The sequence below is a fragment of the Enoplosus armatus genome, chromosome 14 (genome assembly GCF_043641665.1).
Source record: "Enoplosus armatus isolate fEnoArm2 chromosome 14, fEnoArm2.hap1, whole genome shotgun sequence".
NCBI classification, from domain to species: Eukaryota; Metazoa; Chordata; class Actinopteri; order Centrarchiformes; family Enoplosidae; genus Enoplosus; species Enoplosus armatus.
In genome coordinates, this window is record NC_092193.1 from 10,977,201 (window position 1) to 11,004,049 (window position 26,849).

At 40.2% G+C, this 26,849-nt stretch overlaps 3 protein-coding genes across 3 annotated transcripts; all 3 read right to left on the minus strand.

Moving 5' to 3' along the window:
• Nucleotides 1–1,054: 1,054 nt before the first annotated feature.
• On the minus strand, nucleotides 1,055–3,029 carry foxc1a (forkhead box C1a). Its single transcript, XM_070919045.1, has one exon. The coding sequence runs from the start codon at nucleotides 2,962–2,964 to the stop codon at nucleotides 1,546–1,548; it is 1,419 nt and encodes a 472-aa protein (XP_070775146.1). The 5' UTR covers nucleotides 2,965–3,029; the 3' UTR covers nucleotides 1,055–1,545.
• A 6,472-nt stretch (nucleotides 3,030–9,501) lies between these two features.
• On the minus strand, nucleotides 9,502–12,396 carry foxf2a (forkhead box F2a). The gene is made up of 2 exons (XM_070919000.1): nucleotides 11,339–12,396; nucleotides 9,502–9,966 (listed from the first exon to the last, which is right to left on the minus strand). The coding sequence occupies exons 1-2, from the start codon at nucleotides 12,306–12,308 to the stop codon at nucleotides 9,794–9,796; spliced, it is 1,143 nt and encodes a 380-aa protein (XP_070775101.1). The 5' UTR covers nucleotides 12,309–12,396; the 3' UTR covers nucleotides 9,502–9,793.
• Nucleotides 12,397–14,050: 1,654 nt separating this feature from the next.
• foxq1a (forkhead box Q1a) lies at nucleotides 14,051–15,336 on the minus strand. Its single transcript, XM_070918855.1, has one exon. The coding sequence runs from the start codon at nucleotides 15,208–15,210 to the stop codon at nucleotides 14,368–14,370; it is 843 nt and encodes a 280-aa protein (XP_070774956.1). The 5' UTR covers nucleotides 15,211–15,336; the 3' UTR covers nucleotides 14,051–14,367.
• Between the last annotated feature and the right edge of the window lie 11,513 nt (nucleotides 15,337–26,849).

The window sequence follows — 26,849 nt, forward strand, 5'->3', positions numbered from 1 at the left end:
CCAAACAAAAACATTAAAATAAAATAATAAAATGCGTTGAACGTGTTTAAATAGCTACAATACACAACAGACATGTTTTGTATTTAAATTAAACAGTTTCCATTGATACACGTGATAATACTCAATAAATGCCTATTTTGAAGTAATTTATGAGTTTCCAGTTAACGTGATTAAAAGAGATTAACGTCACTGAGGGAAAAACAACCGATAATGCCCTTAAAAGCGTTTTGGAGAAAAATCTGCCAACTAGGATCACAATAAAACATCAATCTGACATTTGGAGTACATAAAGCCAATTTAATGTCTGCTCACTCTTGCCATAATAATATCCACACACTCTGAACAACTGGGATGAGTTACGTATGATAAGTGACGGTCGTGGTTGTCTCCGTTCACGTCAGCGTCACGTCTGACTGGTGAGAATTCAAACATCAAAACTGAAGTGACAACGGGACTATCTTTGGCATGTGTGGTATGATATTAAGTAAGCACTGGTATGCGCCAGTAAACACACAACGCAATCCAAAACAAAGCTGTGCTGCGTGCAGGCTCGTTCCCTGGTGTCTAGGCCTCAGGTCAGCATCATCTCATATAAAGCCTTTAGCATCTCTAATATCACAACAAAAAAATAGTAGATTAAATGTTTAAAAGCCTGGAAATAAACACATCTTTAACCGGCGTTATTTCTTTGGACGTGCTGTTGGAAACAAATATTTCTTTCATGTTTCCTCAAAGATTTTTCCCCGATGAAGAAGAAGCAAAATATATGCTTCTAGGGGCTTTATTACATGTAAATATACGGTAATATTAGTTTTTGTTTTGTTTTGTGAGAGTAGAAATATTCTACTAAGATCTGGATCTGTGCAGCAGATTAGAGTCCAAACATCCTATTTTAAACATTAAAGAAATAAGAGTTGAATCTCTCAGAGGCTCAGATCAGATTAATAACGAGTCCTTTTTTTTACCTTCTGTACAAAACTAACACGGGCCAGACTGAGTGTAAAATATCACCAGTCTGTATTCAACTGTGTAAGAAACGAGGCGTAGCTTTAACTCACATAAAATGGCAATTTATTAAACAAACAAACAAATCCTTCAAAATACTTTTCAACAAAGGAAGAATCTTTGAAATAGTACGGCGATATACACGTTCCCTTTTCTTACTTTATATTGGAACAATTTTTTGGACAATTAAGGCAATTCAATTTTGAAACACTTTTTTTTTTTGGTGTTTGGTCCATAATATCCGGCTACACTTTAGAAATAAATTACTATATGCAATTTACACGTCCATGAAAAGTGACATACTCCTTAACATATATAAAGCCACGAAAGCAAAGAGAGACTTACTGGTATTTGCAGTAACACTGTTCTTTAGAAAAAACCAAGATCAAGTCTTTTCTGTGTGTTTGTTTTCTGTCTCATGTTAGTCCATGTGGTGTGGGCAGGTGAAGGGGAGAATCGTTGGGTTTTTTTTACTGAAAGAGTTCAAACACCGTGAGGAAAACACTGAGCCACGTTTCTTTTGGGTTTTTTTTTTTTTGGTCAGAACTTGCTGCAGTCGTATACGAAAGCTCCCGAAGTGCGATAGATGGACTGGCTCGGTGGGAATGACATCTGACAGCTGTTATTCCCATTCACCGGTGAATTGTTCAAGCCAATTCTTTGGGATTCAAACATCTCTCGGACTGAATGGAAGTTCTGCTGCTGTGCTGGGTACGTTGCGCCCAGGTGGCCCAGGTCTCCGGCCTGGTTGAGGTACCATGAGGTCAGCCTCCCTTGGTGGGGATGGTGGCCCTCCTGCCCAGAGTTTAGGTTACCGTGGGTCAGGGAGGATGAGGTGGTCGTGACTGAGTAATCTGGCAAAGTTTCGTCCACGGTGGTGCTCGGTGCCAAGTGGCTAGATCTGTCCCCGGCGTACAAGCTCATGGCTTGCATGTTACAATGATAGGTTGCATTGGAGGTAGTGGAGATGGAGTTCTGGTTACAGGGTGAGCTATAGACGGATGTCTGACTTGGAGAATAGTTTAAGGACAAAGACGGTGTTATACCTGTCCTGGTGGAGGCGGTGAGGCTGGAGGTGAGCTCAGTGGCCCCTTGCGGAGATCCCCGGAGGGAGGTCATGATGTTGTCTACGCTGAAGCCCTGCGTCGAGGCCTGGCCGTGGTGCTGGTGGTGCTCGGAGCTGTCCATGCCGATGGACCTATTGGAGGGGATGCTGTGAGGGCTCCCGCTGGACATGCTGCTGCTGTCCGGGCTCTCGATTTTGGGCACGGTGCTCAAAGAGGGCGAGTCGGCCTGCGGTGGCGTGACTGTCCCGTTCTCAGTCTTAATATCCTGGATCCTCACGGGCTTGGAGCCCTGCACCGGCTGCTCCTGCTCCCGGCCTTGCTGCCTCGGCGGCAGATCCTTCTGCTGCCGATCGTCTTTCTCCTTCTGCACGTCCTTCTTTTTGAACCGCCGTCTCCTTCTCAAGAAGCTCCCGTTTTCAAACATGTTGTACGAGTCCGGGTCCAGGGTCCAGTAGCTGCCTTTGCCGGGTTTTTTATCATCACGGGGCACCTTGACAAAACACTCATTCAGAGACAGATTGTGCCTGATGCTATTCTGCCAGCCCTGCTTGTTGTCTCGGTAAAATGGAAACCTCTCCATGATAAACTGGTAAATCCCATTCAGGGTCACCTTCTTGTCAGGCGAGTTTTGGATAGCCATGGTGATGAGCGCGATGTAACTATAGGGGGGTTTGACCATATCCTTGGGCTGAGGTTGGGGGGTGTACGGTCCATACGCCCGGGCCATGCTGGCAGGGTATTGGTCATGAGCCGCATGAGAGTACATGTTCATGGGTGCTGGCATCCCGGTATATCCCCCACCGGCAGCGGCCCGGTAGTAGCTCGGGTCGCTGCTGATGTACGGCACGACGCCCAGCGAGTTGGGACTGGAGACGGAGTAGCGAGCCTGCATGTCTTCACTGTGATCCGGCCGAAAATAAAGCTCCAAAATACGCAGACGGAGAGCTCCACTTCTCCCTCCTCTGAATGCTGAGGCGCTCAAATCACAGTCCCTCACTTAGAAAAAGCAACAACAAAAAAAGGAGAAGAAAGTCTTCACAACAGTGCAGCGTGCTGGATCTCAGCAGTGTCTAAGCCGTCCCCATCTCTGTGTCTCTATGAAACGCACACTGAAAAAGTTCTGAACTTTGGACATCCGTCACCGCACAGGACTTTTGCGCAGTTAAATTCTTTCTTCCTTTTTGCTGCCAGTGGAGCTCCTCCCCCAAAGTGCACGGCTTGTCCAATGGGACGTCAGGCCGTGCAGAGAGAGGGAGCAGAGAGAGCTCCTGGGCACACTCGGGGCTTTCAGAAAAAAAAAAACACAAGAGGAGGTGTCGGTAACTCCCAGCCCACTCCAGCCAAGACTTCAGACGTGACAGAGCAACTCGCAAGCACACCGTCAGATCGTGGAGGGCATATTCCCGCACACTCTGTCACAAAAATGCATCCTCTATCAGACCTGTAGCTGCCTTAAGACAGCAGAGTTATATTTTCAATTTAAAATCCAAATATCTTTACATTAATCTGGATATTAAAGCATTCAATTAACTCTGATCTTACTCTAAAAATATTACATTAATCACAATTTGCGCAAGGCATGTAGTGAATTTATGTGGCTGTCGCTCCAAGTATCAGGTTAATTAACTCAATTGTATGGCCACTTTTTTCTTTATTAGAAAGGACAGAAACGCCAGTAAACCAAATGGCGTCGTTTACGTGCAGTTTTAACGCGTTCAAAAAGCGCGTTTTATTAGTCAAAAGGCTGAACGCCAGCAGCAGATCACCGTGAGATCAAAGCAGGGGCAGAGCCGCGCATCGCTGCCAGTGGGAGGTTAAAGTGAGATCTCATTACTGCGGGAATTAAAGACAGTTTGGGCTCAGAGGTGTGAAAGTTTATTCAAGAAAAAGGAATTAAAAGACAGGCTGAACCAAATGGGGTGACCACGACACCTTTCACGGAGGCGCTTTGCATCAAAATGTTTGAATATCTGTTGGGCTGCGATGTTAGAGGCCTTTTGAGAATTTACTACTGTCTCTAACCGAATAAACAAAACTTTGAGTAACTCCTTCATTCATCTTTAGTTGTTAAAAAAAAAAGTCCCTGGAGAGTTTATAAGGTGACGCGCACTCCGGAAGTGTGTATGCCATGTAATTAATTCTAAAGCTGAGGTTTGAAATAAAAGAAGATTTTGACCAAAGATAGAAATACGTTCAACAATCCGAGCCCGAAGGCCTCTGCGTGGTCCTGCTGTCAGAGGCGACGGTGCATGAAATTGTAAATGGTCATTGTGAGGCAAAGTTACAGTCCCAATATCGATGTAATCCTCCGCAGGTCGTCTTAATTAAATGTCCGTGCAGTGGCCTGGTGCTCCACCGGTTTCTCCTTACATGGACCCGGGCATGAACTTTTTCCACCGCCCTGGGCTGTTGACACAGTTCACGACGGGCTTTTTACTTAATACCACGGCCTGCCCACCCAGTCCTCCTTAACTCTTTACTGTTTAAGGTGTCCGCGACCGAGGCTCAGTGATAAACATGAATGGATTACAAACAAAACAACAGACGAAACATTTGATTTGATGTTTGTTGGCTTTTTTTTTTTTTTTTTTTTTTTTTTTTACCAATTACAATATATTGAGGACAGAATTATTATCAAAATAAATGTTATGGATTTAATGTGACGTAGGCACTGATATTTTATTTTGACTACAATTTAATGCCATTTCATTTTATGTTCACTTGGCTTTTTGTGTTTGTGCATTTGTACCACTTAATCTTCTCCCCTCATTGCAACGTTTTTCTTTTCCTAAACCAAACTGCCCGAGATCAAATCAAATAATCAGACCAAGGGAATATAAATATATTATTGTATATAGATAAGTTAAAATAAAACAATGCAGTGTTCTATTACTAATCACTAAATCAGACACTTACATACTGATGTTAACATGAAAACCAAACGTGATACAAAAAACTCACAATGCAGACATTTTTAAAATAGAGAGAGAGAGAGAGAGAGAGAGAGAGAGAGAGAGAGAGAGAGAGAGAGAGAGAGAGAGAGAGAGAGAGAGAGAGAGAGAGAGAGAGAGAGAGAGAGAGAGAGAGAGAGAGCCTATTAAAGGTTCATCATAACTCAAAACTATGATTGTGGCTCCCTCTAGTGTTCAGAAAGGGCAGAGTTATGCTTTCTTTGCATTCTTCAATTAGTCTGCATTTATTAATTGGAGTTATTTATTCTAAACTCTCATGACGTCCCTTCTTTAATTGCCACACAGTCATTTCATAACAGAATTTTCAGATAACTGCCATTAAGGTGAAAGTAACTTATCAGACAAACAGGTCACTAATTGGTGTTCACCTAAATCATACATTTTGTAAATGATAAACACTATTGAGATTCATTTAACTAGTTAATATCTATTACTTAATATGGCCTCTGTGTGTGTGTGTGTGTGTGTGTGTGTGTGTGTGTGTGTGTGTGTGTGTTGTTGAGTGGTTGATCTATTGTACCATAGGAGCCTCTAGCAGGCAAAGAGGTTGCAGAACATTAATGAGACACTACTGCCACCTCACGGTCTGTTTGAGTACTACAGTCTGAAGTCAGAACTACAATCCCTCGTGTCCAGTCAGCCTGAGAGGACACGTCACTTATAAGGAAGGAGTCACCAGTTGTCAAATAAAGGAAAACCATGACCTCGACAGATAGATCAGCTGTCTATCATCGTCATCGTGTGGTAATGTAACTGAACATTTGGTTTAAAAAGTTGTTGGCTCTAATTCGGTATCCACGTAGGTGTAATAAACATGTAATAAACAGTATTTTATTTTAGTAGCCATCAAAATTCACAACACTTCATTTTTCTTTAAGCTTCAATTCTCTATATTTGACAGTATAAACAGATAACGTCAGTGGTGAAAGAAGTATTCAGATCCTTTACTTAAGTAAAAGTAGAAATACCACAGTGTAGAAATACTCTGTTACAAGTTAAAGTCCTGCATTCCAAATTTTACATAAAAAGTAAAAGCACAAAAGTGTAGTGGAGTAAAAAGTACATTATTTACCTTTTTTTAATTATATATGTTGTATATCTCTTAACTAATTTACAACTGCATGCTTCTTTCACCATCATCATCCTCTGCTTCCTCCTCCTAGAACATTATCACTTTCATGTTTCCTCTTTATATTACTATCTTATGGTGTTTTATTTTAACCTTATTGTCATGACATTTTAATTGTGCTTGTTTTAGTATTATTATTATTAAAGTGTTGTTTGTTTTAGCATTTCTAAATGCTCTACCATATATTTAGCACTTTTATTTGTTTATATATGTGGTTATTTATTTGTATCTCTCTTAACAGATGAACTTCCATCTGTTTATGTACGAGCTCAGTGCTGCTTTATACTGATGGAAAATGGTGTTATCGGTTGGCAACATCAGCATACTTACACTTTTATCTGTATTTTATTTTTTTCTTATATTTCAAATATCATATTAATCTCATTTGGCTTAATGTATTTATCTTTTTCAGCAAGGGCATCATTTTCATTAAATCTTAGGGGGAGACATCCATCCATTCAGAACTAAGCCACTAAAACTAGTCTCCACAATAAAAGCAGTGTATTCTTAATGGGATTAATGTGTGAAATACATTAACCCTTTGGCACTAAACATGTGGCAGCAGTCCAGCAGTTAGAAACACTGCCTTCTAGGTCACAGAATAACGTTTGATTCTTGTTTGAATTAGAAAGCAAAATAAAAACATATTTATTTTACAAAGAAGAGGACAATCTGTAAAACCTGTATTTTTCTCACACAGAGAATAATTACATGTGAAGTTCAGATAATAATGGTCATAAAGATGAACTGGGCAATGTCTTCTATATTATGACTCTATTATGATTAAATTACTGTAGTCTGCATGATGCCATTTCAATAAGTTTAAATTATTTTGTCATGTTGCCAGTTACTTCGTGGGATATATTTTCTACAGATTCCTCCTTCAGCCTGTTTTTTTTTTTCTCTCTATGGTTGGGCGTGTTCATCAGCGTTGAAGATAATCTGGAAGAAGAATATCTATCGATATGAGGGATCAAATCCCAGCAGGACGAAGGAAGTACAAAGGATAAAAAGTACAAAGAGGTTTTGGTCAAAAGAACCAATAAAAGATAAAGAAATAAACTCAAAACAACAAAGACAAAAACACCAAAAATTGGAAACCATAAAATCCACAAATATGCACAATAACTGTGTCTATTTTCCTTTTTAAAAATAAATCAGATTCATTGAAAAGTACCACATATTCAGATGTGAGACAAATTCATGACTAAAGGTAGATTTGTCAATTTGAATTTAAGACTTTTTAAGGACCAGCTGCTGTTCTGCCCAAAGAATTACTAACTCACTGAAGAGGCGTCACAGTGGTTTGTAACATGACCTGTTACAGTGGGTCATGGCTGATCTCAGCTACAGAAAGCAAACAAAAACAAAGACAAAAAGCAACATTTTAACAAGGCAACCACTACGATAAATGACAGCAAGAGACTGAAGGTCTCCTGATAAAACACACTTGTATGTGTGCTCATGATTGTTGTTCCTTCATTCAGTTTCTGATAGCAGTCTAATACAGAATCCAATACAGTTCATTTGATTCAGTGCTTAAATTTATGTAACCTCTGCAATGTTTACTTTCTTAAACTTACTTCCTGAGTAATGAGTATGACAAACAAGGCAGCAAGCTAAAAGCTCTGAAAGTTGACTGTACAATTAGTCAGTGTAACAATTTTAAACTACTGCTTGTGTGTCATTTTATTTATTTAGAGTAGCTAATTTGGGGTATATATTTTTAATATATATATATATATATATGGACAACAGATATGCTAAAACATATTCATAATTCTCTTCAGCACCACGGACAGCAGAGACATTCATGTGCTTGTAGTCTTTTAATGTAACAAACTCACTCGTAAAAGCTTGTTATCTGTGTCCAACAGTCTATTGTCAACAGTGACATTATTTGTATATATACTGTATATGTACACCAATGTAATATAAACAAGAAGCTCTATGATACTGTGCCAGTTTCTACTTGACCTCTCAGACATTATTAGACTTATAAAATGATCATACTTGGGCCTCAAAACACATTTGATGCCTGTCAAATGAAAACAATGTGATTTATTCTGAACAAATAGTGTATAATTGACTTGCAGGTGCCATTTGTTAAGTGTTTAGGTTGTAAATCAGTAGCCTTTATTTTGAGAGATAGATTATATATCCGGTCCCTCAAAAAGCCAAAATAGATATAGATTCACACAAGTATTACATTGTAATTAATCTTTTATAATCAATCATCTGTGACTCTTTAGATTTTTTGTTGTTTTTGAGTTCATGACCACAACTTTGTTTCAAAATTATTTGAGAATGAAATGTCGACATCTTTTATCAGATTAGAAAGATTTGTCAAACGTCAGGCCACGTTGTGTTTTACTGCGTCTCAGGTAGCTCGGTAACCTCACTGCAGAGGGACCGTTACATTTCACCTCAGCACATGAATCTGTGGATAACCTACATAAAATACAGCTTTATCTGTATTCAATATTCTAAGGTGCCGCCAATCTCTTGGAGTTACACACGTGCAATTTTCCATAAAGGGCATAAATGAAATATAATATGAGGCCATAAACTTTCGATCGCCACGAGGTGGCGGTACAGTCACGTGAAACCCAACAGAATTAAACACGAATGAAAGGTTTTTATGTCAGTGTTGTGTATTGAAAGAGACTTTTGTCTTTAGTAATTAATCTAATCACAACCATTAGCCTGCATAACAACAATATAGGCAGTGTTTTCAGGATCAATAAGACATCAATTACACTTAAATTATCCTCAGCATATGAACAGCCTCAGCCTTCTAAATCATTTTAAACTTGTCTTTTTGTAAATCCAAAACGTGTTTTAATTAGTGTAAATAGAAGAACTACACCGTATTCTTATATGTTAAAATGATGCAGTGTATCGATTGTATCCATTGTGACAATAAGACACGATGTTTATTAAAGAAAGCACTGGAAACAACTTGAATTTCATGATGGTGCTGAATGCCACGACAGTGTCTCTGGAGGGTGCCTATTAATATTTAGGAACTTGAATTTTGTAATTTTTAAGAAGTGACAAACGCAACATTTTTGAATGAAATCATGAAATAAAGGGAATTAACGGAAGTCCGTGAAATCGCTGCACTATTTGGACTGATTTTCATGATTAATCGGGTTTTGTGTCATTTTGGGTGGATATAATAATAATAATAATAATAATAACATACTGTTTTAGCAAAAAGAAAGAAATATGAACGAGAAGAACTGCAGTGCTGCTGAAAAAAATTGTCATAATAAACATTTATTGCTGACGACATTAAACACTTCCAGATTATCCTTTAAAAATAAATCTCTTTAATGGTTTTCTGCAGGAAATCAGCAACAATTTAAGCAACTTCAGGAAAACAAAATTAAGTGCATGAGTAAAGATTAATTCAGGTACGTGCACGTTATGTATTTTTTTCAGTAAAAATATTGATATTGCTTTTCCATGTGTGTAAAGTCGGTCATGTCATGAGTCCTCACATCATAACCATTTCTAAACGGTTAATAAAAAAGGTCCTTCTGTTAAAAAACTCCATCTGAGGGTTGAATGCAGCGGACAAGCTCTCGGCTGCAGTTCTCGTCTCGGGTGTTTAGTCACATGACACACGGCTTGACGTCCTGATAGACGCTTTGGTGATGGTGATGAAGCTGATGGTAGTACGATCCGCCGGTGCTCGGATGAAGAGAAGAGATTCCGTTTAGGTTCAAAACGAAGTCCTTCCTGTCGCACACAGGAGCTGAGTGGCTGGAGTACCGAGACAGTCCCACTGCAAACGAACAGGACACGAGAGGTCAAACCAGCATGTCCTTCTATCTGGGACATGTTGTGGTTAATGTCTTTACGTGTATATTTTTATTCCCGTGTTTTCATGTGTGCTTCAAGTAAAATGTGTTGAAACCACTTTTTAAACAAGACACCCTTTATATGGGCTAGTGTTTTTAGGTTGTATCTAATGCCTTTATTAATGCTTAAGAATAATTTACTAAGGCTTCATAGATCAGTTATAAAGATCAACTTTTGGGTTGCCAGGTTGCAGGCTGTTCATCCTTTGTATTTTATAATATTGCAGTTGTCACTAACCCTAACCCATTAATAGATGATCGTAGATTCCCACTTTGTAATTAACCATCAAGTCTGCAGGTAAAATGTTAGCAAAATATTAATAATGATTTATTTTGTTTACAATAATCAATCTAGTCTGCAGTTGTAAATGCTAATACAATGTGTAACACTTTATGGGTAAAAATGCATTTTTGTTACAGATGATGTGCAGACCTTTTCCAGAGATCTGGATCTGAAAATGGGTTTTTCACAACTTGGCAACCGAAAATGTGTTCTTATTGGTAGCTCATCAGGGATCTATTAAACAACAGTAAATCATTTATTGACCATTAATAAAGCCATCAGTTACAAGTTGTAAAACATTCAACCACTGTGCCAATTTGTTTTGTAATGTGCATTAAAAGAACAACTAATCATAGAATTTAAACAAAATAAGGAATAAGACAACGACACCCTCCACTGTTATTGTGCTGATTACTGTAGTGGCTCATGTTAAAGGCCTGAATGAAGTTACACTGGAATGAATAAAAGTAATTTTTCATTGTGGAGAATGTTTCTGACAGTGTTTAATGCCATTTTCGTTACTCATTTACGTTTTAGTAATATTGCCATTTTTATTATCATCATACTATTTGAGTGAATATGCAAAGAATGCCAAGGAATTTAAATTTAACACTATGTTAAATGTGACAGCTAAAACTGTGGACACTTCACACAAGTCTATGATACAAACTGAAGCTAAACTGCGGGATTTGAGCTTTTCAGAGGGGATTTTCTTTGTTTTACTTTACATTTCCATAAAGGTTTGCTCAGGTTGAACACTTGGTTAATAGTTTAACCAAACACAGATTCGCATTTTCCTGAATATGTCGCTCATCCAATACTTGATTAAATACACAATGCATAGTGAAAATCAAATTGTAGATTTACAATTTACAAATAGAGTTGTTAATAGTTACTGTGTTCTGGCTGATAACTCATCAGTTTAAAGTTAGTCATGAACTCTGACTCATCGTGGTGCAAACAGGAATCAGAATATAGAATATAAAGCTTAAGTCAAGACAGTGAGGCTCTACCTGAAATCTCAGAGGAGTCTCGTGCATTGTGGTGCAGATAGCCTTGATCCAGAGAGTAAGATGGCATTCCCGCGTGCAGAGCAGAAGAAGAGGGACTGCTTGAAGCCAGCGACTGCTGTTTGATGTATGAAGACACACCAGGTGAACTCCAGTGTGAGGCTGCATTTGCATAAGGAGGCTGACAGTCCAAAGAGCCCACCATCGCTGGGGAGGACTGCAGGGGGCTGCTGCTGCTGTCCGGGCAATAGTCCGCATTAGAGGCCACCTGACATGCGGCCATGTACGATGACCCGGAGCCTGTTGACATGTGTGGGACGTGATGTCCCCCTCCGAGTCCCTCGAAGCCACTCGGCACTGTATTACCCATCAAGTCAATGTTGTAGCTGTTGTGACACGATAATGAGCCTGAAGGTGACTGGAAATCAAAGTTCTGCGGCAGCATGGACGCACCAAACCCGATCCCATTCATCATCCTGTACATTGGTTTCAAAGCCTGACATTTCCTACGGAACCCCCGAGGTCTGCGACGAAAGGAGCCCTCCTCGAACATAAACTCGCTGCTCGGCTCGATGGTCCAGTAGTGCCCCTTTCCAGGTCTACCGAGACCCTTGGGCAGCTTTATAAAACACTCGTTGAGAGACAGGTTGTGTCTGACGGAGTTCTTCCATCCCTGGTAAGACCCCCTGAAGAAAGGGAAGCGGGCCTGCAGGAACTGATAGATTTCACTCAAAGTAAGCCTTTTGGTCGGTGAACTTTGAATTGCCATCACAATGAGGGCGATATATGAGTAGGGAGGCTTTTCAGGGCGCCTCAAGCCAGAGTTCCCCTTTTTCCATTTGGTCGATGCATTCTGCGCGCTCTCCATCACCGGCTGCGCGCTCAGCAGAGCTGCACTCAGAGCGCCGGTCGCCGGACTGGAGCGCAGTGGATTAGATGGATCCAAGTGTTGCTTGGAGCTCTCGGTCGTCATGGTTGCGCTTCTTTTTTGGATCCGTTCACTGTGGGGGCTCTATAACACTTGACGAACTTTTTCCTATACTTCAAACGCTATTAAAAAAAAAAAAAGGTACTGCGATAACTGAAAGGTCAGTGTGCCTCTGCGCGTTTATAACCGTGAAAATCAAGAAACACCAGCCGCTGTCCCTCCTTGCTCTCTCTGTCCATCGCTGGCAATAATCCCACAAGAGAGGGGAAACAAAGCTCCTCGACTTTGCTTGCGCATATCCACCCGGCCAAACACAACCCGACCACCTATCAATTCTTAAATCTCTCTCTGCCCCTCTATCCCCCCAAAATCCCTCCAAGAAATCGCCAGGAACTACTCCCTCCCCATCTGGCCAGGATCCAGACTAGAAGCCGGACACAGCGCAGTGGAGTAAGACAAATCTCCTCCCACGACTCGCTTTTCCGAAACACCTCTGAAAAAGCCTACATTTGCCAGACAAATGTTTGATTATGATGATGAATAAAGCGACGCATTTGGAACAAAACAACACGATTCACTTTGTTCTCGTGTGTACCTGCAAACAGATGCCTGCCAGTGGTGTTATTTAGTAAAGGTGGACGGCAGAAGGAGTCCTGCAGTGTTCACTTGTTTGGGATCTGTTCAGGGTTAAGACTCTGACATGAGAGGAAGCATGCTTTTTCCATCAGAGCGTGCCAACTTACCACACACAGCGCACAAGTGTCAGTTTACTGCTTGGAGCCTGGATTACATCCCTGGAGAAATGAATTGATGAGAAACTCTAAATAAAGTCTTAAGGAACGATTCATATTAAGACATATTTGAATATATTTTGTGCAAAGTTTACGGCTGCATATGCCTTTTTTTGTGTGTGTTCTGGTGGAGGTTTACGCATGTGTGGTGGGTGTCATTACAGAGCAAGTCATCACTACAAGGACGTGTTTAGTTATTAAGTTATTTCACATACACCAGCAAAGGTACAACACAATCCAGCCAGAATGTCAGCGACATCAAACCTGGAAACCCCGCTGCGTCCAGGATGCACAGCTGGTTTAAAAGGAAATTTACTTTCTAGCCTCAGAAGAATAGGCCCTACTTGGAAGACATTTCTTCCTATTGTGGTTTCGAGTTGAGTTCGCTCAGGATGCAGCATTTGTATAAACCCTTTCCTGCGCATGTGTGGTGACTGAGGCGACAGCTATTTGCAGCGCCAGACAGAAAACATAAATATTGGATGCCTCTCTCCGGCAGCAGCAAGCCTCATGAACACTGAACAGTAAATACTTATATGGACATTTCTTTTTGAATCATAAATTATAGATAAAATATTATTATTCAGTAGCATTAGTATTATTATAAATGTAGTGCGGGTCTACACATGCCCTGTTACTGGGGCAGTGTATTGTTTTCTATTACAAACAGAAGAGCCTTTTCTTCCTTATCAGTTAAGGAGAAATCTCTTATCTTTGACAAAATACGTACAACACAAGGCTGCAAAGGTTAGTAAGCATGAGCTTTTACATAAAGGCGGAGGCTCGTGTGTAAAGCAGGCCCTTGGTACACTTGCAGCCAATCACGAGCAGAGCGCTCCAAGAACTTTTCAAGGTGGAGTCACATGAACACACGCCCCGATAAACGTTATTGTATTGACGAACAGGTGTAGATGTCTCATTCAGGTGTCGGTCCTAATTTGGCTCCACCACTTTGTAATTTAATCTAAAATAATGTTACCACAATAGAAGACGCAGTCCATCACTAGTGCGTTTTTTATTTCGTTGTAAAGAGCAAATTCACAACACAAAAACAAAAGTGCATATTTTCAACATGTTTGTTGAACAAACAACAACGCTGGTGGTCAGTTCAGTAACATTTACAACAAACAATTGTGTATAAAATATCAAATCTGATGATGCTTCAGGGGGAAAATGACCAGAGGTACAACAATAAGAACGTGTAACACCTTGCCACCACAATAATGTCGAATTTAACTCCATCATCAGTGCACATTGATGGTTTCTAATCATCGAATAAAAAATAAAAAAGCAAAAATAAAAAAAGAGTGCATTTATTTGCGATATCTCAAGGCTGTGTGTGAAAACAGCCCGCACTCATAGGCGTTTGGCACATGCGCAGCACAGGAATCCACGTGGCAGGCTGACTTGACGTATGAAAATGAGGCAGGTGTGTTTGAATGAGGCATCATCAGTTCAGTGTAGCGCGTCCAGGTGACGGCGGGGTGGAGCGCTAAATGCGCTTCGTGTGAGTCTCTCTTGAACGGCTTGCTGAGGATGCTGTCTATAGTGAATGAACTAGTAAACTTGAGGCATGGATCCGTTTTGGTGGCGGAGGCAGACTGCTGAACGCTCTGCGGCTCCTCTGCGTGCTCTGACCCCCCTGCCTCCCTGCTGAGCTTTTTATCAATGCGCTTTCTTCTGCGCCGGAACACTCCATCAGCAAATGTGTATTCGCTGTGAGGGTTGAGCATCCAATAATTGTCCTTCCCCCAAGGTCTGGACGCGTCCCGGAGCACTTTGAGAAAGCAGTCATTTAGAGACAAGTTGTGTCGAACCGAATTCCTCCAGCCGGTGTAGACGCCTCTGAAGAACGGGAACCTTTTCATCAGGTAGTCGTTTATTTCCGCCAAAGTCAGACGTCCAGTGGGGGAGTCCCGGATAGCCATGGCGATGAGAGCGATGTAAGAGAACGGGGGTTTGGGTCTCCGTGTGTACGGCTTGGGCTTGGTGCTGGTGCATGGAGTAACAGGTGGAGGGCTGTGCGCCACGCAATCCCCATCCGAGCCCAGTTCCTCCTCAGCAGAAAGAGGAGAGCGCACGCTCCCCTCTGCATCACTGGACATCTCGAAGTGTTTCATGTCATAGTGGCTTCCACGCAACACCTCCAACTTCATGCTCTTTGACGAATTCTCCTCTTTGATAGATTCGTAGAAGAACTATCCTACAAGCAACAAGTCCGGACGTTATATGCGTCAAGACGCGGAGTCCCTTTTGGCTGTCATACCTGCTGGAGTACTGAAGCCCGTCTCACCTACACACTTGTGCGAGCAGCAGTTTATAGCCGGCTCACCTCAGGACCAACCCAAGAGGGCGGGGTTACATGACTTCAAAATATTTGGGGCATCACATAACAAGTTCACATTGCGTGCATGATGGTCTATTATAAAACTGTGATCATAATAAATGTTTCATCATGACCCTATAATATAGTATTTAGCAAAGTAAGAGCTGATGTTCACTGAAAACACCATTAAATGCCGCTTTACTAATGCCTCACCTGTGAAATGTGATCTGGCTGACACCATGGGACTATTTCACCTGAGACAACCAGGTGGCGCATGTTTCCTTTGTATTTGAAAGGTGTGGCGCCTGCAGGTAGCTCAGTGTCATTTGTCAATTGTCAATTTCAGCCAGAACTTTCCCTTTCTTATAGGGACTGAAATGATTTGCCAATTATACTAAAAACAAAGTTCTGCAGTATCTTTCCAGGTGTGAGTGTACTATTTAAACAAAACAGATGCCCCCTGTGTGAGCAGAGTATAGACGACATTCACGTGCTCTCAAGATCTCTCACATCAAAGCACTCGGCTCAGGAGTGCACTTCAGATGTTCATGCCAACTTAACAGCCCACATAGAAACCACTGTTATGGTGTTTCCGTCTCTTAAAAACAAACAGTGGGTCTGGTCTTTCCTGTTGCTCGGTGCCAAAATAGTGGATTCACTTAACAAATTATTTATTGCGTTTTATTTTCTTGCTGAATGAATCGCCTCGAGGTGTTGGATGATTTTGGAAGGGGGGGGGGGGGGGGGGCACTTGTGATGTGATTCCAAGGAAACAGTGCAATTACAACAACAAGGTCGACAGGTGAACAGACCCGTTGAAGATACCTCAATTACGCCTTTAATAGCTAATGTCAGCGTTTCATCCTCATTTAACGCCGCTCCACAGCCCCGGATGCATTGTCCTCCCACTCACTCCCTCAGGTTCACCTGGCAGTCATGTTGAACTCAACAACCCATCTTTGCGTAATTGGCAGTCTTACTTCCTGCAAATTATCAGACCAAATCACTGGGTTCATTGGTTGTGCTACAACAGTGTCACCAAATAGACAAATGGAAAGCCAATATCCTGATACATCACCTGGAAACCAATGTTGACATCACACTATAGCCGCTGATATGTTGTTACTGAGACAAGCGGTTTAACTTTTATGCAAACCGCACTTTTCAGGCTGTTTTGGTGCAAAGGTTGCACATGTTTGTGCTGGTATGAGTGTTTTGATTTTCAGGTAATAATCTGTTTGTGTTGTGTGTGTGACACCCAATCCAGGGTGAAGTCACTATTTTGAAAAGGAGGCATGTCAGGGACGGATTCCTGTAAGCTAACCTCACAATGACAAGAGCTCAAAACACCATGTGCTCATTCTGGTCACTGCATGTAGCAGCTTGTGAGGCCATCGTGTGACTGTGTGTCCTTGTGTGCATCAGGATCTACTTAATAAAAGCTTATCTGTTATGGCTTTACAGGTGAAACCAGGGAGGAAAATGTGCTAGCTTTTGGCTCACAGGGATTACTTTTACATACGTTTTCCTCATTATTTGGCAACATTTAATAGGAAGATTCAACATTGTAACACTACATATATGACAGAATATAAGGAAAAGCTTTGTGTACCATCTGTTGCATTGTTTAATAATTTTATTTCCTTTTTTGTCATGTGTATCCACAACACATAACAGTCAATTAGCTTTTCTTAAACTTACTTTACTTAATACCACAAATATAATATAAAAATATAGGCTACAAGTATTGCGTAAAAATACATTTGTGAAAGCTCAAATGATTTGCAGGCGCATTAACCTTGGAAAAAAAAAAAGATTCCACATAGTTACACTTTCCTCAGTCAATGACACGCTGCAATAAATAACATTAACTACAGACACCCGCTCTTATCGTCTCACCCATCCTCTGACTCTCTTGTTGAGATCAGTGTTGGGAGATTTATGAGCACATTAGATTACAGTATAGCGTAGTATAGCTGCCTTTTCGGCGGACGCTAGATCAGACAAGAGCTTTCAGTTTTCATTAACTCAGATTTTAAAAGCACAAACCTGTAAGCCATGAAAATGGAAAACCTTCAAAGTAGCACAGACTTCAGTGACAGCTTGATTATTGTTAATGCAGTCCAGTGATTCAATGGCACCGAGTTCAGTTCATAACATTGTATGCCCGTCTGCACACATACAGTAGATGAATAAGAACTCACTTATAGTGTAAGTAGCACATAATATATTGGAGCCCTGCGGTTGCTGACAACTGCTAACTCGTGAACAGAGACACAAGTCACGAGCCCATGATTTCTAATAAGTTCCCTCTGTCTGAGGTTGTTTGTGGAGGAAAATAGTTTTCCAGTCATTTGTTGGAGGAAGAAGAATAAATATTCTTAGTTGACTGCAGGTGTAAAGAACAAAGTTGTGTCTAAATACAGCACAGGAAGGATAACACCGAATGCCATGTGATGTGACTGTAGAAATCATGTTGAGTCGAACAGTGTGTCCTTATGTTGCATCATTTCACAATTGCGCCTCAGCTTCAAATAACAGATTTTGCTAATGCTACAGTACGTTGACCAGTTAAAGAGTTTGTGGTGAAATGATAATGCGCAGTAGGTTTGGAAATAAGAGAAGAGACAATGAAGACAAAGCCTTCAAAAACACTTTTGTTTGCTTTTTGTGTCAACAAACAAAACACGAGTAATCTGTTGAGTATATACAAGTGTCCTATAATGAGTTAATGAAGTTAAAGTGTTGAAAATAGAGCTATACTTCTGGTCCCAGTGGTTCTTTGCCAGCTGGTTCATGTATTTTTGTTTCCATTAAAACAGTGCATCAGTATCAGTATATCAAATCAGAAATGTCTCAAACATGAATGAAAAAAATAGGATACATAATGAACGTGATTGTGCAATTATGTATTGATTCAGTGCTGTACATCCTCATATGTATACTGATGTACATTTTCACTTAGGCTGTATTATATTTATTATATACGTTTTTAGATGTACATTTCAGTTAATACAATATATTTCTGTTCACTTTTTTTAAAGTAAACTGCTGCAGCAAATTCCACGAGACATCTAAAAATAACCCCGTGAAGATGTCAAGCTGATGAGGATTTAGTTTGCATAACTCCCGCAAGGCTTGTGTCTCTCTTTCTATGCAAACAAAAAGCATTTGCATGAGAGGCAGCAGATCATTTGAGATGTTAAGATGTTTTGCAGAAGATTGTGTTGCTGAGAACGTTAAGATCACAGTGTGGCTTCAGAGTCGGGGATGTATTCAAAGGTTCAAAATAGAAACAGAGCGTCATGTTGATTCCAGGTATTACTTCATGCTATTTATGGCAGCAGTGTGTTTATTATCATTGTACAATACATCCCACCTCAAAATATTTCATCAGCCACTAATTATAGTATTCTGACAGCTCTGTTTTGAAACCATGTTAGCAGTGTCTCAGTATTTAACTGGAGCATTATGGTTTTGCACAAACATGTGTGTTCTTAGTCATTAGTCTGTTTCTCTATGTATATTTGGCCGCACATTTCTTCATGTATGTCTGGTCCCACCGTCTGAATGCACACATTCTGTCCTTTCACCTAATGTATGAAAGATTCTGTTATAATTCTGTATTCCGTATGTGACTTCTTTGGTTTCTTCACCCTTTAATATGCTTAAATACAGGTGAGACTCAAATTTAAAGATGACAGTACACAAAGTTCAAGTTCTCTCATGTCTCCTGATAGAAGAAGCAGCAATGAAAGAAGGAATGAAAGCAGGCCCCTGCCTGTTGCTGGTTTGGAAAGTTTATATTTTGGTCTCATCACTTAAGAGGTAAAGTGAATGAGCTGCAAAACAAATGGGGGGGGGGGGGGGGGGGGTTCAAGAGGCAATAACATTTTCAAGCAAGAACTTATCTATAGGTGAAGGAAAGAAATGTAAGATATTTTTCCTACTGCACTTCTGTTCTTAGCATGTAGGGGCCACCGCAGAAACCAAACTTATACTGTCAAAGACTCACAATAAGAAAAGATTTGTCTCTGGAACATATCATATCACATGTTCTATATATTTTTCTGTAACCCTCTGGAGATGTGGATATAATGGAATTTTACCTTGTTTCACTTCCTAATTTCTCATTATCAAATAATGTTTTTATACTTTTCACCTGGTCTCAGTTGGTCTAGTATTGTTTTTTGCATATCCTGCCTTAATTTCTATATTTTTCAAAGATACGTTTTTACAAATGGTCTAGTATTGCACTCAGTTATGTTAACCCAGCAGCTCCATTCTTAAATCCACTGTTTTGTCGATATAGCATCATTTATGTATATCATCATGTATTTTTAGTGAAATAACATCAACCAAAAGCAGGGACGAACTGATATTGGTAGTAAAAGTCAAAAGCAGAACAACTAGTCAGGTATACTGGGGAAAAAAGTAAGAATAGGAGAGAATAAATCTGAAAACTGATGCGGTTTCTATTTTGTTTTCATATTTGCATCAGAGGCCGTTTCAGTTAATACCATTACAGTCTGGGACTAGGTTTCATAGAACAGGTAGCTGTTAGGGAGACTGGTTTGGTGTAAGATCTGTACTTCATGCAAGCCATCTGTGTGAGTGCACCACTTAACTCCTCTCTCATGTTTAGACAAAAAAGGGGGAATGGGGCAAACACTGCCAAAGATGCAGCACTGAGGGTGGGGTTGAGATAGGCATGTAGTTTAGCTAGCAAATGGGGGAACAGCTTCCACACTGAATAGGGGTTTACCGTCATAACAGTGTGAGTGATGACAGTGAAAGCATTAAGAAAAGGGGTCAACTCTTTCTTCTATGTATTCTCTGCGGGGTTCTGGGTACTGAGGTGTGTGTTGAGGCCTAGCGTGTAAGCCGACAGAGTCTAATAAGCTGTTACTGACAAGCAGCAGGGCTGCAAAACAGTTAACATCATCACACAATGGTCGAGAGAAAGGCCAGATAAATGTGTCCATGTGAGTGTATATGGCAGGCATTCGAGTAACTTACTAGGTGGCTCAACTTTTCAGTTTCATACACCTTCACCCTATGCACCAAACTTACAACAAACCATTTTGCAATGTCGGAGCAGATTTTAAACCTGTGAAATAAAAAACAAAATGTATTGTGAATGTTATCCACAGATTAATTCAGCAGCTGTTTAACATTCATCATCTCTCCCAATCCCACAGTTTAGAGACACAGTGCCCCAGAGAGAAACAAAAGGAAATCTGTGTCATGATTTGATTACAGTGCAGATTTAATCATCACATATACTCAGTCTTGCAGCTTCATCATTTATGTTACATGCTGTCTTTGTACTGAGGATATGTTTATCTCTGCAAGGTTTACAGTTTTCAGTCATGGAAATAATGATTTTCTTTAAACATTTAATTTACCTACCAGGCAACAGGACGGAAGACCAACCAAAGGGTAACTTTATATTAGAAAATGAAACAATATTGCATGATATTTGCCTGCAAATCAGATTTTAAGTATTGATTAATCACATAGTTGAGAAGTACACACACACACACGATTCCCAAATGTCACCAGATTAAATGTAATCACATCGTTCAATTATTTTAATTATTCACTACAAAAAGGGTACAAAAATGAATAAGGAGGGTTTTTTTTTTTAATATACAACCATTTAAAAAGTTAAGTCAATGATTAGTCATTATATTCCATGTTAAAAGGTCTGCTATCATACATTATTTTGGATATCAGGTTTATCATCACCTGTAAGTGACCTCAGTCTGTCTTCAGTGTGACCAACAGGTTCGATATGTTTTTGTTGCCATCTCTTTTTCGTGCCCACAGCTTCAGAACATGGCACCACATAACTAAAATAGAAGCAATTCAAAGCTGTAAACAAGCAAAGGCCTGTGCTCTCTTTTCTTCTTGTGTGCATAACTTATGTGGCCATAGCAACGGGTAAATATCTGTCAAATTCAATCTCATGAAAAACAAAAAAGGTTCAAAAGGGGAGGCTAAAGCCATGTGCAACTGCAGTGATCAAAGCGCGGCTGTGACACCAGCTTAAATTTGGAATTAAAATATGAAGGTGACTGGGCGGATCTTTACACTGAGTCAGCAGTGTAAACTGAATTGTGTAAACTGAATTATACATTAATGAATATGTTTATCCAAATTAAACTTAATTTCTTTGGCGTTAGTTTGCTCCACAGCCTGTGTCATTAGACATCAAAGGATCTTCCTGCTAATCTGTTTGTTCTCCCTTCTTTGCATGTTACTGGTCCGATGCTGATGCTGCCATGTCAGCAGTTACTGGGAACCAGTAGGAAGTTGAACCATTGTTAAACTTCTGAAAGAGCTGAATAATTTGCCATTATTTCCCCCTCTGATCATGGAGACTTATACAAAGCTGTTATATTCAAACTGACACCCCAGCTACCCAGAGGAATAAATGTGAAACAGTCAGTGTAAACATTATGACATCCCTCATAATGATTGGACAGTAAAAGGCCTGCAGAGTTTTATTTCTTTAATCGGGGACCTCATTATTTCAATGTATAACATTTTACATAATCAGTACATTCGTCCTCAATTAGTTTAAAATTTTGTGTTGCCACACCAGGATCACAAATGTTAGTATTTTTTTCAGTAATGCCTGGATCTCTTGCATGTCACACTAATTTTGTTTCTTTGGGATGTCCAGAAAACCAAAGCATGCTTCCAAGAGTAGTTCCACGTGGTTATCTGGCAAACTGCAATATGAAGCTCTTATTTAGAGAAGCAGATGATATAATATGATATAATACATTGAAAATCCTCCAAAAGAAATAAAGCTTATGGAAGTAGCTTTTGGGGTAATTGGATAAGTGATACCAAAGTAAAACATACACACTGAAATTATAATAATCTCTAATCATTACCAGATCCAAGCTAGCAGGGATGTACATGTAAATAGCATTAAATGCATTTGAGTGATAACTGATGCCTCTAACTGAGAACAATCCATTAAACGGGCTCCTGATGTATTTGTCCATTATCTCTGGGTGGTAGCAAAGGAAGGTCAGGTTTTAAATGTGACCTGTATGTAACACAGTAGCTTTAACACTGTTGTAGAGTATGTGTGAATTTTTCTCCTTGTTACAAACAAGTCTGTATGCTAGTACTGACCAGAAATCTACAGCTTTTATCTGCAGGGACAACAGTTGCGTGAGGCCATGCTCTGCTGCCCTGTGCCTAAACATTTAAGGCAGCTTTCGTAAATCGACATGTGGGATCTTGATGGGAGTTCTGATACTATCAACATTTCAATCATACTGTATTTGAAGTCCGTTTTTCAAGTAGTCTCAGTGCAACATCATCTCAAGCTTAGAGTGACACACAACTTTTATTATTAATTCTTACATACCCTGCAACATAATTTATCTGCTATTCATCTAATGTGAACAAACCTAAAAAAGGTCCAGACACTTTGCGTGTATTAACCAGGAAAAATGACTAATTACAGCATAGCTTAGCCTGCCCCAACCGTGCTCAACTTGTTTTGCCAGCCTTCAGGCCTCTGGGCCCCATTCGTGCATGAATGCGTGCAAAAAAAAAAAAAAAAAAAGATCTGTGATGGGATCCCCTTCAGGTGAAGTATGCTTAGATAATATCTCCGTTACTACGTCTACAGGACCTGTTTGGGTTATTTTCAAATGAGAGAAAAGAAGACAGGGGGAAAAAAGCACAGACAACAAAGGGCCCTGCGTGCAAATGGGAGGAGGAACTCCCTTTAGGTGAGTGCTTGTAAAACGTTGGCTTTGCACGAAACCAACGCAGGTTTACCAGCACACACCTTATTTACACCTACTCAGATAGGAGTCAATCAGAGGGCAAATGCCATCTTGTCAAGATTTAATACACTGTGGAGTGTAATCATAATCTTTATGATTTATTAATTCATATAATTTTAAGTGTTTGGTTGCCATATTAAATATTTGTTGCTTTTGTTACCAGGGTCGTCTTTCCTAATTTAATTGCCCCGTCTCTATAAAACACTACAAGTGAAGGTAGATGTTAAAATATTTACTATCGTGCATTAATCTACAGACTAGTAACCCCACTCCAATATGTGTTTGTGCTTGTTTACAACAGCAGGTCTTAGTCTGTGATCACAGCAGAAATTTGTAATCCTTTTTCCCCAATTTGTATGTAAATGAATGAGGCTATTCAGATATTTTGTTCTTAAAAGCCAAATAAATGCAACGTCTGTTTCTCATGTGTTTCATCGGTTTCTCTCTGCTGGATTCCATAAACACATCTCCCAGGTGGTCTAAGTGTGTGTGTGTGTGTGTGTGTGTGTGTGTGTGTGTGTGTGTGTGTGTGTGTGCACGCCCTGTATGCGTTTGCGTCTGTTTCTTGTGTGCGTTTAAGAAGGAAGAAAGGGAGAAAACCTCACGTGGAGGACAGCCAAGCTCTTATGGATGGCAGCGTGCTCAGCAGAGCCAAATGCAATCCGACAGCTGAGTTTAATGATATTTATTTCCAAGCCACACGCTTCCAGACCTGTTCTGGATCTGTTCTCCTGGCTGGACCTCAGCTCCGCACAATGCCTCGAGCCTGGTGTGAATTTACTCGTAATGTCTGTGAATGGGACATGTTTACAGAATGTTTGAGGAGTGTGTGTATGAAGCAGTGAGTGGGCACGCATTGCCATCGGTATGTGTACCCACTCCTCGTACTGTCTCTATGAGAGTGTGCTTCCACACATGCTGACAGCAGTAATGGATCTTCTATGACAGTTTGGATACACACAAACTCTCCTGAAGGTGAATTAGCCTGCTCCTACCTGCCTTCCCAAAAAAGTTAACAATCTCGGCTACAGTCTACACATCTCTGTTCCTTCAGCCCCACCGCAGAGCTGCATCAGGTCAGCGCTCTGTTCAGTGTTAGCTCAAAACCAGGCCCAAGTGTCACAGACTGAAGCTGCAACACCAGCCACCATTTTCTTGCTAGCAGCGTGGCTCTAGGGATGGCAATGTTGGTTGGGCCAATAAATGAATTCACAACTGTGGTGATCCCCTGTCTTTACATAAAGTGTCATCATTTAAGTTTGTCCAATATTTAGTTATGCGTTATTAATGACATTCCCATCAACCTCAGCAGTACTTTGTTTTTAGCACTAATTAGCAAAGTTTAATATGCACTAACACGCTAAACTAACATAAACATGGTAAACATTATACCTTCTAAACATCAGCATGTTAGCATTGCCATTGTGAGCATGCTAATGTTAGCATTTATCTCAAAGCATCTGTGCCCAAGTATAGCCTCACAGAGCCACTAGTGTGGTTGTAGACTCTTCTTGTTCCAAAATGAATACACAACTTATTTTGGGTTCTAGGTTCTCCAATTCCAAATCATCCTCCCAGAAAAGTGACAGTCAGTGGAAACAAACATTTTATGGGGTTGCATATTTATATGAGCCAATTCAAAGCGAACCAATGTTTGAGTCATATGTTGTTTAGTCATAATCTCAGGGATATTTCCCATAAGCCAATCATTCAAACAATTCTCTCTTTTATAACTAATGCAATTATACGAATTGTGCTGAGGGAACATTATTGGTTTGGTTTTAGTGGAAGCAAAACTGTGCCATCTTAACTCTGCATTTCCGTTGAGATTTCAATTGGGTACGAAGTATCACTGGTGGATGTTCCAAACATGGCCTACATCGGTCACAGTAAACTGGCACATGGCGTACAATAGCACCATTACCTCATGGCCTTACAGCTATTTATGATCTTGATTTGTAAGCACAAGTTTAAATATGCATGCAGAGTTAATCAGTGGGACAAAGGAAATCATAAATATATTCATATAAAACAATACATATATGGGTGTGTACGTGTTTTAAAGCATGTTGTGTTGTGTTGTGTAAAAGTGCATTTAGGTCAGGTTGTCATGTCAGCAGCACATTTTAACACCCAAAACTGTCACCAGGATAATCATTGAATATGGGGTTAACTGCGTACAGACAGACAGACAGACATACATAGTGTTGCACTTGGTACTCACGAGAAGTGACAATTAGTTGTAGAACAATCAAAAAGAGAGCTAGAAAGAAGAACAAACCCTGGCTCCTTTCTCTCCTTGGCATTGAAGTCCATATAAGGAGAGTAAGAAAGAGTCCCTCTTAAAAAAAGGCCCGAGTTGTTTGCATACACTTTTTGTTTGCTGAAGAGTCAATATGGGGGTCGATAACAAATATTTGCAAGAGAATTCACAGAGTTAGAATGAGTGTGTAGAAAGAAAAAGGGAGGGGAAGGAGAGTTCAGTTTATCAGAGTTTCTCTTATGTGCCACCTGAGTAGAGTTTTTAGATTATTTACTAGCTTTTAAAAACAACTATCAGTTGTTAGTGAAAGAGCCTTCCCACACCTTCTTAATCTGCCTCATAATCTGTGTAAATTCATGTTTAGCCGTCAGGTGTCATTTAAAAGAATGTCACTAGTCCAGGTGCCTCACCTATTTTAAGCATGAATTTGTGTAATAGGATCTGACAGACAGAAAGAAGTCACATAACTCATGTTAAGCAACATATTTCAGAATTCACACGCAAAAGTAGCTTGATTCAAATAAAAATGTTGCTGTATTCCTGCCCTTAAAAGACATCCTCTCAGTCTGTTATGTGTTGTATTAAAACCCTTCATTACCAAAGTTGGTAGTTGTTCACTCAAAAAAAAGTGACATGTAACATGTAAATTAGGACAAACAAACATTCATCACAATAACAATTCTAAAAGGAACTGAGGAATAACCCATAAAACTAATTACTTTTTTAGAGCAGGACACCTCTGCCTACCAAGAAATGAATTCTTTCAGAGCCATGGACATTTTCACTCTTCAGTAGAGCAAGTATGTGTCTTGGTGTGTGGTATGTCTACAATGAGGAGAATGTAAACTGTGCTTGAAATGTGATCTCTTCTCTTGTAATCTTCCCAGGTTTTGAGATCTGAGAGAGAATAAAGTTGCATGCACAGTGTTTGAAGTCATCAGCAGTGACGGCTCCCCTTTAAAAGCTCGTTTCACCATAGAGTTATGACTGCTAATTAATAATCCCCTCAATTTTATACCTGAGGCCATGGCAACGGCTCACGTTTTATCTTGTTTCCTGTAGCTGACTAGCGGTTGCATCCAAAGGCTAACTTAGGTCAAGCCGTCATGCCGTCGCAGTATGGCTTTCAAACTATTTTGCAAGGACAAACTTAGACAATCATCCAATCAGCCCATGCCAATAAAAATGTGCGTGAGAGACTCTGCTCCACCCCATTTCACGAATCACTCCTATCAGTATCATCAGATAAAGAAACAAATCAGTTGTCTATATAAACATTCCTGATTATGACTGGTGAACATGAGTGATTGAAAATGAGCCCAGTGTATGCATGATTCATGTGGGTAAGGCTCAAACCAGATGACAGAATGATTTGAATTGCACTCA

Coding starts and splice junctions, on each gene's coding strand:
- foxc1a (XM_070919045.1), bottom strand. CDS start 2,964: ATGCAGGCTCGCTACTCCGTCTCCAGTCCCAACTCGCTGGGCGTCGTG.
- foxf2a (XM_070919000.1), bottom strand. CDS start 12,308: ATGACGACCGAGAGCTCCAAGCAACACTTGGATCCATCTAATCCACTG. Junction 9,967..11,338: donor AGACTCCTCTGAGATTTCAG/GTAGAGCCTCAC, acceptor GTTCGTTTGCAG/TGGGACTGTCTCGGTACTCC.
- foxq1a (XM_070918855.1), bottom strand. CDS start 15,210: ATGAAGTTGGAGGTGTTGCGTGGAAGCCACTATGACATGAAACACTTC.